Raw genomic sequence first — 12,542 nt, 5'->3', positions numbered from 1 at the left:
CCCATGGTCACAGAACGGAAAATTGCAGGCAATTAAGAGAGAAAACGGCTCGCTTATTTAACAAAGGGCACATTCGGGAATTTCTGAGTGATAGGGCGAAGAATCGTTTTAAGAACAAGGATTTCGGCAAGCAAAACGAGCTAGAAAAACCGCATCACGTCATTCACATAATCATCGGCGACGTCGATATCCCTTAGGGACCAGTGCTTAAACGCACTAAAACATCGATTGTGGGGGAAAAACGATCTCGGACTAAAGATTACACACTCATAGAGACTTTGTCCTTCGATGATGAAGACACAGAAGGAGTCATCCAACCCCATAACGATGCACTGGTAATATCCGAACTTATGAATAAAACTAAAATTAAGCGTGTGTTAATTGATCCAGGTAGCTCGGTCAATATCATCAGATCGGGGGTCGTAGAACAGCTCGGCCTGCAGGACCAGATCGTACTCGCAACTCTGGTTCTGAACGGATTCAATATGGCATGTGAAACCACCAAAGGCGAGATAATCCTACCGATAAACGTGGCCGGAACCATCCAGGAAACAAAATTTCACATGATCGAAGGCGATATGAGAATATATAGAGCTTGAAATTCCTTGTTTTTAACAATATTACATTGTCATTCATTCTCTTACTATTTATTCTGTCTACATCACACCCCTCAGGGTGCGACCCTTTTCTGAACCCTACGTAAACGCGGAATACCTTGTGCACCGTTCTGGGAACTTGTAGTTTATTTAATTTAAATATCATTACTATTAAATTATGATAAAAATTTCGTAAGTATTGCTTAAAAAGAATATGAGATTTATGATTTTGATTTTTGGGAACTTGTAGTTTATTTAATTATCTATTGAAGATAGTTTTTAAATTTTCTTATTCTGTTTGGTGTAATTTCCTTATTGAAGATGTTATCTTACCGGTGTGAATTTATTTTTAATATACAGAAAAAGATGTAATTCCCTAGTGAAAATGTTGATTTTACTTGTGTTGTTATAATAAAGATGTGATTCCTTATTTAAAATGCTAACTATGTTCGCTTCTTGATATTTGAGATGTAATTTTCATATTTACCAATAAAAAATACTTATTAAGTTGATCCGAATAAACAAAAAAAAAATCAAAAAACAAATTTACACAAAAACCATTACGAAAAGAGATTTTATGAGTAAAATATCCCTTTTACCTAGCGGACATTATTGTAATTGCGCGTTTTACATTCTTGCCGCCAAAGCTTAAACCAACACAGAATAGGAAAACAATTCCGAATCCCATTTTAAGTGGGGAAGTAAAATTCTTATTTACTACAATTATTATAGCAAAAAAAACTCTCATTTAATTGACGCTACAAAATTAGGAAACTAACGTTTTAATTCTTGTTGCAAACCAAATTCACCAAGGAATTGGAAGAAATTTTTTGGTAACTTCCAAACCGTTACTACACATTCCCTTTCCTATTCCCATTTCCAATCCCACGTTAATTAGGAAAACTCGCTCTCTTATATATATATAGGTACAACCCCTTATTTGTTCCATTCCACAAGTTATACTCCATATTAACAAAAGTTCTCTGTTTTAGTGTTGTTTATCAATGGCTGAAGTGTACGGAATTTCTTTCTACAGTGACCAAATAGAGGTTACTGTAACCAAGAATGCAATTGTGGTTAATGACTGGATTTTGCATACTATTCATACTCATAGGCGAAGACTACACAAGCTTCTTATTGGTCTTGATATCGAGTGGCTCCCTTATTTCAATCCAAAAGACAAACAACCAGTTTCTCTTCTCCAACTTTGTGTAGGCCGACGTTGCCTTCTTTTTCAACTCCTACACATAGATTCCATGCCCGGATACCTCGCACAATTTCTGAGTAACCCAAATTTCACATTTGTTGGTGTCGGGGTTGAGGGAGATGCTGAGAAGTTGATGTGTGATCACGGGCTTTTTGTCGCGAATACTGTGGATTTGAACCGACTTGCATTGTTGTATTAAGGTGAATGTGTGTATGGAAAGATGGGTTTAAAGAGAATGGCGAAAGCAGTACTTGGGAAAGTAATGGAAAAGCCAGAGAATGTTACTTTAAGTAAGTGGGATGCAGAGTATTTGAGCTATGAACAAGTTGAATATGGTGCTATTGATGCTTTTGTGTCGTTTGAGATTGGAAAGAAATTGTTTAATGAAATGGCAGAGAGAGAGAAGGCATTGAATTGCCATTTTCAGCCATTGAACTTCCATTATCAGCGATTGAAATGCCATTATCAGCCATTGAATTGCCATTATCCGCCATGGCAGCAACTACAAGAAACACAGGGGATGTTTCAAAATCTTGCTCTGTTTTGAATCTGAAATTACAGATTAGAAAAAGTATACAATAGTGAATTTTGTACAAGGATGTTCTCAAGTTTGAGACCTGTGAAGACATTTGCAACATTGTTTTTTTTTTTTTTGGTCAGGTAGTTTATACATGTAATATGTATTGATTTTGATATTACAGATAGTAACATAAATTTTGAGTTCAAACTAGCTTTGTGTTTTTTTCTTTTTCCCTCACAAAAATCTTTAGAATCAGTCTAAAGAGAATTAACCCACACTCTCAAGGCATCACATAAGTTACAATAAACTAATATGCAACTAAAAGCTAACTAATATGCAGTGTCCCAATTCATTTATACATTGAATATCAGACACAAAGATAACATATTTTCTTAACTTGTTAAAAGTAATCTTTTGCAGCGAAATAACATACTTTAATTCAAAATTTATCAAATGAGAGTTTCTTTCCTCAATAAATGAACAAATCAACTGTACAATGTTATCTCAGGCCACTTTCCTTGTGTAATAACAAGTCTCTGAAACCACAGGTGTTAGAAGGACAAAAAGAAAAAAGAACAAGAAATAAAAACCTATACCTACAGGTAAACAGCTAAATAAGATATTGCTTTCAACATACAACTGATCTTACAAAAAGTAGATAAATAAAAAGAGAGGAGAAAAAGGTATAATGAGGGTGTGAGAAAAAGGGGAGAGGAAAGGGTTTCCGGCTTCCTTGATCATCACGCTTCACTGCTTACCAATAAAAGTGAAGAGATTTTGAGCAGGATACCACGAAGACGAGCAAAACTTAGTATATACATCTTATTGTGTCACAGGTCTACTTCATGAAGGTCATCACCAAAACTACCACCATTCATTGAGTGCATCGAATTAGTATCACTAGGCATGAATGATGACGGAGGCATACTCAATCTACTGCCCGGTGGTTTTACTTCAGATTTATTAGGGGAGTAAGCATCAGGAAAGCTTCCACTCCATGATGCAGTTCGGCGGGAGTAAGATGATAGAGAGCCGGTGCCAGTTCCTTTATTTGAGAGGTTGTCCATGCTTGCAAATCTTTGCATAGGCGCGCTCGATGTTGGTGCATGAAACTGGAAGGATCCACTAACAGTAGTGACTGAATCATTCTCGCTATTACTTGAAGTTTCTTGCTCATTGGAAGTATTGTTCCCCGTCTCTTCAACAGGAGACATTGGGGTGGGAACAAAAAACTTGGCATTGCCAGCAGTAGCAGGCTTTATGGAAGGAACAGAAGGTGACTGGAAAAGATTTGTTGGATTACCACCACCCTTGTTGAATGTGTCAACATACCTGCCAAAAGAAGGAAGAGAAGCCAGTCAGGTTTCTCTGTTGAAACCTTTGAAAGAAGTCCTTCTGCATCATTTTCAGTGATAAGGATTAATTCTTATGTTTTCAAATGAGTGAATGAGCATGCCAACTCAATTTGATCATGGCGCCACCATAACTAATAGACAGAAGAAACAAATGCTCGATAGTATCTTTTGGATCAATGACTTATCAGGTGGATGTATATTACACTAAAAATGTTAGTTTGATGCATAGGGCTTATCAAGTATATTCTTAACAATTAAACATCCTATTTCAGAATCAGACCAAGAAAACAAACAAGGGCTGTTGTGCATAAGCCACCAAAGGTTTAAACATACCATCTAAAGATAATTAATAAGTCAATATCACTTGCCTTGACCGGACACCCACACGACTACGAGCCGAGAATTGGTTGGAGGTAGGCGGAAGAGGTGGGATTCCCGAACCATTATCAACAGAAGTTGGACTCTTCATTTCCGGAAATCCATTGTTGCATATAGAACTTTCACTTTTTAATACACTCTTCAAGTTATAATCTGGTGCTCCATTCTGGAAAACTGCAGTGGTTGGTGGAGGTGCAAGGGCCGGTTCCTCAGCAGGAAGTTCAGCCCCTTCCTCTACCCATCTTTTAAGTTTTTCATCATAATGAAATTTATTCGTTTCACCCAATTTTGCCTGCAAGGAATCAAGACAAATGGAAACAAGTCTCGATATCAAACTTTATGAGGACCACAACCTAGAAAATGACAGCGGAGAAAAATAAATAATCTACCTGACGGCCTTGACGGGGTTTGAGGACTAATCCAACAGTTTTCTGGAGAAGCTGGGAGCCAAAGCTAAAGCGACGAAAGCGTGATGTCCCTCCAGCTCCTGATGCATTGATTCCTGTGTTACTTGAGCTTGCTTCCTTTGACGAGTCAACGTGATCCTACACAAATACATAACAAACTATCTTTTCAAACCGGATCAGATAGATCCAGTCAAATGTAATATTTACAGAGAAACAGGATAAGACACCTGTCTTGGAGTTCTTCCAATGTCAGGCTCTGAAACACTTCTACTGTGCATATACATTCTACCGCTATCTGCTGCCCATTCACTTATTGGCTCCATAGATGCTGAGGGCATCAGTGATGACATTGCCATGGTTGACTGACTACTTGAAACTCTAGACCCCGCAAACTGATGATGTTGTTCATTCCCTTGTAAACTGCCACTTGTTGGCATTGGTGGTGGTAAGCCCCCAACAACACGATGAGCCGTGCTGTCAAAAAGGTTAAGCAATTTACCAACCAATTTTCCAGGAGCCAAATTTGTGGAGAACCCTCCCTGAATGCAGAAAGTTCCACCATAAGTAACTCTGAGACAATCATTCAACATAGATGAGAGGATAAAGAGGTACCTGTTGGTGAGTTTTAATCCTTTCCTCGAGAGATGACACTAACTGTCTCAATGTTTCAGTCTCAGGGGTTCGGCCAGTTTTAAGTGATTTCGACAATGCTTGACAGTACCTAAAAAAACAATGCTAAGCAACCAGTTGAAAGGATTTCAAGGAACTCTGCTGAACATAAAATAGGATACATACTTTAATGCGTCCGATATCCTCCCAACTTCAGCTAACATGTGTGCATACAGAAGTTTATATGGTTGAAAAGGAAGGAGAATAAATTGAGAATTCCCCAGCACCTTTGAGTATTCATAAATCTCAGTCCTCTGTCCATACAAATATTTGATCAGTCAAGCGATAAACCCGTGTTAGCCAAGTAGCACATACAGTTATATGAGTGCATATGCTAGCTGTGGCACAAGATGTTTCACATTTCATCGTATGACTAGAAAATGCACAAAAAATAGAGTCAGCAGCACCTGAATAGCCTCTGGACTAGCATAAGTTCGGGGAAATTTCAAGTGATCTGCACCCACAAGACACAATCTCGCTGTATCTGAATATGGTTCAAAGTTTGCTTCGGCCACTAGATAGCAAATGTGTGCAGCAACAATCTAGAGCATTGTTTTTTGAAAAGGAAAATGTATGTAAGAAGCAGACAACAAAGTTAAGGTGGAAGGTAATCCACTGAAGAGAGTAATATAAGAAAAGCAAGGCATGAGGCTTACATCACTCCTCTCTCTCCACAAACAATCGCCAAGATGAATAAGCACCAGTTCGTCATCCTTCGTTCTGTTTGCAGTGATCACAGCCAAATTCTCTTCCCAGTCATCCAGCATGACATTAGCACCAAACTAGCATAAAGAGAAGAAATCAAAATAAGGTAATAATCCAGACAAAGTGTTAACCTTAGATCTTCAACAAGCAATAAACTAGGGAAGGAAAGAGCAGAAAGTCAATTCCCCCAGAAACGAGAAAACAAGAGAAAGTGATGCACTTACGACCTACGGCGTTATGTAATAAAACGACCAAAAGCAATATGCCAAGACATAAAAAGATGAACTTCAAACATTCACAAACAATCATAATGGTTAAGGGTGACTATTGAATCCTATGTGGGCATCATTAAGGTTCTGCACATCTGACAGAACGACGCCCCCACCTAACTTATCATCACAGTCCTGCATATCTGACGGAACAGTGCCCACACCAAACTCTTTTTTTGGGGAGGTATAATGATGGTGTTTGGGCCAGCTTGCGTGCACCTCGACTATTCCACCGGGTACCTACTACCTCCCGGAACAGGTATCAAGTAACTCTACGCACCAAGGTTTAGGCAGATGGAACGAGATTACCCATTGTTTTTTTGTCTCTACGCTCTGCTAGGATTTGAACCCTAGTGCCCACACCTAACTTATCCCCAACCAAAAAAAGTCCTTGGACTTCAAAAGTGCAGGCCTTATTGAAATTCCAAATATCAAAATACATAGCTACGTTCCATTTTCAGTTTTTTCTCACTATTAACCTTTACATAGACACTAAAATGTCTTCTGAACTTTTTTCGAAACTTTAATAGCCAAAGAATAATTATGATACTATGTTTATAAATGCACTGCATGTTATAGAAATGATATACTCTATTAGAGTGAAGAACCCCTTTAACTGCTCCATTCCAGGGGCCTAGGCAAATCATAAAGAACGAGATCAAAGGAAAAAGGCAGCAAATAAGCTAATGAACAATTGGTTGTAACAAGTTATGAAAACAAAACCTGTGTAGGCTGCTGAGCCACATTTACAGCAGGCATGCCACTTTGAACTGTAGAATCTACAGAAAAGACATCAGCCGGTTGACCTGCAATTAATAGGCATAGTGTCCGCAAAGGTGAGCCTGCTACTAACTGTCGAAGTGCCATTTGCTTCACCGTTTCTCCATAGAACTACAATTACCCATGAAGTCAAAATATATTACTAGAAAGATACACACAGACACACACACACACACATATATATATATATATATATAGAGAGAGAGAGAAGGGTGGTCGCTAAAGGGCCACTGAGAACCAGACAAACCTGTTCACCAAGTTGTGCAGCGAGAACAAGAGCTGGCCCCCACAACTGACCCTCGTGTGCAACTTGTAATGCTTCTTTCTTTCTTCCAGAAACTAGAAGAATTTGAACCTCAGCAGCAGTAGCCTAAAGCACGTACTGAAAACAGTTGGCTGATCTAGCAAACAATTAAAATAGCAACTGAAGAACAGAAAGTAAAAAAGAACTACCCGCATCTGTCCTTCAGAAGGCAATTGCTGCAAGCACTGGGCAACAGCGCCATATTGATTGAATTGCATCCCATTCCTCTTCACAGATGCAAACAATTTTGCTACCACTGTTTCTGGAGCATCGCTTTCCTGCTAAAATGGAAGAACCAAGTTAGCAACTGCTACTGAGTTTGTTGATTTTGGTGAAAATAAAATTAGACAGGAGCTATTTTACATGCTATCAGGCTAGATGGTTTTCCAAGTTGAAAATTTTAAAAGACATTAAAAAAAAGGAAAATGTTCCTTCATATACTTTGTTTTGACGAGATTAAAATGGAATGAGAAAAGGCAAGTTTAGCAAACTTTGCCAATTTTAACCAAGTATTGAAGAACATATGTAAATTCATCAAAACTATAACAAGCTAGTTCACAACTTCAATACTTTTTCCTAGTTAGTATAAGCTATTACACTGCTATGGGCTATGGTGTTAATTTCTAACAAGAGATTTCTTCAAATGACAATGGCACGCTCTTCTGCAGTGAAAATCATCAAAGAGAACACAAGATATAGAAAAAGAAACACTTCCTCCCAAAGTCCTCCAGCCACTCTTTGAGCGGCCGCTCTTTGAGATAAAGAGTGATATAGACAATGGGGAGAAAGTAATCAAGACTTTTCAGTTTCTTTTTCAGTTTCTTCTCTCTTTGTTAGCTCTCTGTGCCATTTTATATGGCATAGTTTAGCTGGGCACGGAGTTTAAGAAAGAAAGAAAGACTTTTGAAGCTTGTGGTTGAAAACAAACCATAAACATTTGTGTGGCTATATATTATCTCATCAAGGGTGAAATGGATAAGCTTAAAGTCAAATGGTTTCTAAAGATAGAAAGGGGTCATTCCTTCTCAAATATAGAAAGGGGTCATTCTTTTTGTAACAACTTAAAAAGGAAAGTGTGCCACATAAATGAACAGAGGGGAGTAGGGCCATTGCTACTGCCTATTATTTTTTTATTTAATTAGCAATCAACATCCATTACTGGATTTTTCTTTCTTGTTTCCTACTTAACGTTTTCATCATTTAGGGAAGAGAAGCCAGTCGAATTCCTTGAACTTGGGGGAGGTGCACCCAGCCCATAGGTGATCAAGTAAATAATCAAAATATAGAGAAAGATTTATCTAGAAAGCAAAAGGTTATGTTAGATGCAAAACATGTAAAAAAGAAGCATGAGAAACTATCTAGTAAGTATGTGCTGATACCATAAGTTCTCAAATTGAATGAACTTTGACCACTAAAGGCAACCAAGTATTTCAGTTGACAAAGATGACATTTAATTCTGTAAACCCAACTAAAGCAAGTCCAGATTAGATGGGATATCAAGGGCATTAAAAGTGAAAGGAGTTAGAACTAAGATATGCCTATTTAGGCAACAAAAACGAAAAATGATAAGAAATGGAATAAAACTTAACTTAGTTGGACCAGAGCTCAATTTCAACAGACAGCTCGTTTTGACAGGTTGAAACAAATAGTCAATAATTAAATATAGGCATGTTATTCCAACAAATTTTCAAACTTTACCTTTAACACAGCCTCAGTACCAAAAGGAGAACGAAATTTCCCATAATACTGACATGCTATTTTTAGCAATGACAGAAGCAACCTCAAAACTTCGCCTTTCCTGTAATCCATGTCAGGAGATTCAGAGTTTGCAATCCTCTCATCAATCCATTTATTAAACTCCTTGGTACTGGGACTTCCACCAACTAGTGGACCAGGGAATGATTGCCGGCACAGAGTTCGGGTATACTCACATGCCCCCATCGCAAGGCTTGAAGTGTTAACTCTCTCAGAGACAACATCCATCAAGTTGAGCACAGATATTGAACCTCCTACAGGATTCTTTACCCACCATGCAAAAATACTTTCAATAATTAGTAAAAGTACTGCACCGCAAAATATTGGGAAAAGACAAAATAAAGAAGCAATGATACAAACCTGACTTCCAAAGGATTGGTTTCCAAAGGAACTATTATCTTTCATCACAATCAGTTTTCCACCAAAACCAAAAGTGACTAAAGCATGTGGTGGACGGCCAGCCGATGATCTTCCTGCAGCAGGAGCATGAGAAAACTGCTGGCTGCTCTGAAATGCTTGCTGGGAATAATTGACTGTGGTTTGACTCCCGTAATAATCACTTGAGGCATGCTTTTGCTCATGTTGCTGAAGTGTTGGCTGACAAAATTGCTGACCAAAACCCCCACCAGAGAAAAAGCCTTGGTTACCTTGACTTTGAATTGCTTTTGCATTGTATGGAACTGTTCCCTCATAATGATTAGACATTTGCCTATTAACATCGCTGCTTGTAGAAAAATCTTGGTTGTAGTGATTCTCTAATTGCTGAATCCCCCTATATTCTGATACAGGGTAACTCTTTGCAGCATTTTCATTTTGCGACAAATTTGAGCTATTCTCATTGTAATTACCAAAAGAGCCAGACCAGTTGTAATCTCCTCCTCCACTGCTAAACCCTTGGAATCCACTATTCTCTTTGTGCCCGTAATTCCTTTGATCATCATTGTGAGAGAAAGTCTGCTGCGAAGCCAAACCAGTCTGATCCAGCTGGCTTTCACCTTGAACAGTTGATTGAGCAGACGATGTGTAGCTCTCCAGAGAGCGCCATTCAAGCGCAATCGTATCGTAATACCAACCAGGGTACTGAGGATCAAAAACCATATGCGATGGATACCCATTGTTGATTTGTGAGGCCTGATTCCAGTCAGTCGTGACACCACCTGCATCACTAGCCAGTGACACCTGATTCCAGTCAGTCACAACCCCGCCACTGTCACTCGTCTGTGAAGCCTGATTCCAGTTTGCCACGTTCTCATTAGAATTGCTTACCTGGGAAACCTGATTCCAATTAGTGACACTCTCAGTCGTACCACTCTCAGCCGCGTTACCAGAAACAGACTGAGAAGCTTGCTGTAGGTACGAGACCACTGGCGTTCCATCAGAAACTGCCCAATCAGAAACCAAATTAGAATCAGTACTCCCTTGGACATTAGCACCTGAATCAATACTATCAACCTGATACCACTGCCCGGTGTTTGCATCATACTTCCATCCTGGATAAAGATCTTCCCAGTATTGACTACTATTTAGATCATGTCCATCTGCAACTTGTCCTGTGGTAGCATCATAGCCGTACCCATCTTGACCCTGTGTTAACGAACTGCTAGTATTATCCAAATACGACATTGCATGAACTTGTTTCGTGTCATGAACTTGATCGGCTGGCACAACAGCTGACCCCTTATTCACATTCTCCCCAGCATTTCCAATTGCATCACCATCATTATTATCCCCCAATTCACTGAAAAAGTCCATGTATGATCCAAACCCAGAATTATCGCCATTTGCAACTGGATCAGCATGAAATGCACTCCACCCAACCTCCTTCACACCCGAATTGCCTGATCCACCAGTGTGATTCTCCGTCTTATCAGCCGTTACCTCAGTCTCCATATTACCATTGCTTGACTCGAGTAAACCATCCGACCCCCCAGAAGCCAATGACACTAAAGAACCACTACTCTTCTTCTCTCCATTCCCCTCAGCAATTAACGCTGTTTTAGCATTGCAATTAACACCTTTATCACTACTTGTAATATCAACTCCACTATTGCTATCATCACTGATACTGAGATTAGCAAAGGCTTTAACCTCATCAGATTCATTCCCATCGACGTAGACCTGGCTCGCGTCCAAGCCCAGTCCTGGTTCTGCTGACGATGTAGTTGCCTGAAAACCACTACTCTCCTCCCTTATATTATCAGCTCTAGCACTGGTATCATCACTGATACTGAGATTAGCAAATGCTTTAACCTCATCAGAGTCATTCCCATGGATGTACACCGGGCTCGAGCTCATGCCCAAGCCCGGTCCCGGTGTAGTTACATTAAAACCAACATCATCGTCATCGTCATTGACCAATTTATCGAAGAAATCCTCATCCGTCTGATCCTCCAGTAGAAATGGAGGATTCGAAGCCATCAATTTTACTCAATAAAAAATCCTAACCCTAACAAAATTGGCTTACAAAATTCTCTAAATTCAACTTCAAAATCTAGCTAACAAGTATCAGATCCGACCTCAAAACCTCAATTATTTACGAAAAAACACTACCCGGAAAGATCTAGGGTTTTCATTTAATCTCAACAATCTCAAAAATCACCAAAATCAAACCCAAAAACACACCGAAAATTGTGAAATTGTGGAAATTGTTTATTCAATTCAAGGGATTAGAGTGATAAAACGAGAGAAAATTCATGTATGAAGTAATTAATTAACTTACAGATCGAAGAAGAAACAATTGTCTGAGCAAATCTGACGGATATATATACGTGTGTGCGCCTGTGTTTTGTGTGTGTATTTGTTTGTTGTTGTTCTACATAGAAACAGAGAGAAAGCAAGCCCTCATTTTCGCACTTTGGTCCCAAACTCTTTAAATATAAATATTTATACGTAATTATACTTCAACTTATAGTATATTATAGCTTTTTATTTTCTCCGACTCCATTAATCCAGATTTGTACTGCCTAATACTTATTAAAGTAAAAATGCTCTTTATAAAAAATATTCATACTTAGGGCCGAACATAAAACCTATTAAGGATACACATATTCATCCCACTACAACCTATAGTTTCTCATTTTGTCCCTAATTGCATGTTCTTATATGGATTCTCATTTTGTTTTATTTTACGTAGCATTATTGAAATTTGAAAACTTAAATAATGACTTTTTTCTTGATTATTTTTACAAATTTTTATTTGTAATACATTTACTGACTGCTTTACAAAAAGTAAACTTTATTTTCGTAAAGTAGTACAACACTTTGACTCACATGATTTGAATCACTTTAATATTTTTTGAACCTAAGTCAAAATTTCTCTCTTTAATAAATTTTGTATACAATTAAGCCACATCATAAAATTGAAACAAAGTTATTAGTAAGTGAATTATATGCAAAATTTATATTCTGTCACGACCCCAAATTTCCTCCGTAGTATGTCGTGATGGCACCTAGTCTCTAAAACTAGGTAAGCATATCAATGTGGAATAATAATAAATATTTGAAATAAATAAACTACAATTCAAATAATTTCAACTCCTAAAACTCGGTAGAAATAAGTCACAAGTTTTTAAGAATTTATTCTCAATGTCTCTATAT

General features: G+C 38.2%; 2 protein-coding genes across 2 annotated transcripts; one reads left to right on the top strand and one right to left on the bottom strand.

The window, feature by feature from the left end:
- Positions 1-1,600: 1,600 nt before the first annotated feature.
- Positions 1,601-2,002, top strand: LOC138902187 (uncharacterized). The gene has a single exon (XM_070190027.1). It carries the CDS (start codon positions 1,601-1,603, stop codon positions 2,000-2,002), a length of 402 nt encoding a protein of 133 aa, XP_070046128.1.
- Positions 2,003-2,768: 766 nt separating this feature from the next.
- On the bottom strand, positions 2,769-11,812 carry LOC104117459 (protein transport protein SEC16B homolog). The gene is made up of 13 exons (XM_009628517.4): positions 9,306-11,812; positions 8,889-9,209; positions 7,340-7,468; positions 7,134-7,256; positions 6,830-6,997; positions 5,789-5,914; positions 5,540-5,674; positions 5,259-5,386; positions 5,076-5,184; positions 4,691-5,002; positions 4,446-4,601; positions 4,047-4,348; positions 2,769-3,655 (listed from the first exon to the last, which is right to left on the bottom strand). Exons 1-13 carry the CDS (start codon positions 11,361-11,363, stop codon positions 3,154-3,156), a joined length of 4,569 nt encoding a protein of 1,522 aa, XP_009626812.1. The 5' UTR covers positions 11,364-11,812; the 3' UTR covers positions 2,769-3,153.
- Positions 11,813-12,542: the final 730 nt, after the last annotated feature.

This window comes from Nicotiana tomentosiformis, chromosome 12 (genome assembly GCF_000390325.3).
Source record: "Nicotiana tomentosiformis chromosome 12, ASM39032v3, whole genome shotgun sequence".
NCBI lineage: Eukaryota > Viridiplantae > Streptophyta > Magnoliopsida > Solanales > Solanaceae > Nicotiana > Nicotiana tomentosiformis.
This window is presented reverse-complemented; position numbering and strand designations above follow the sequence as displayed.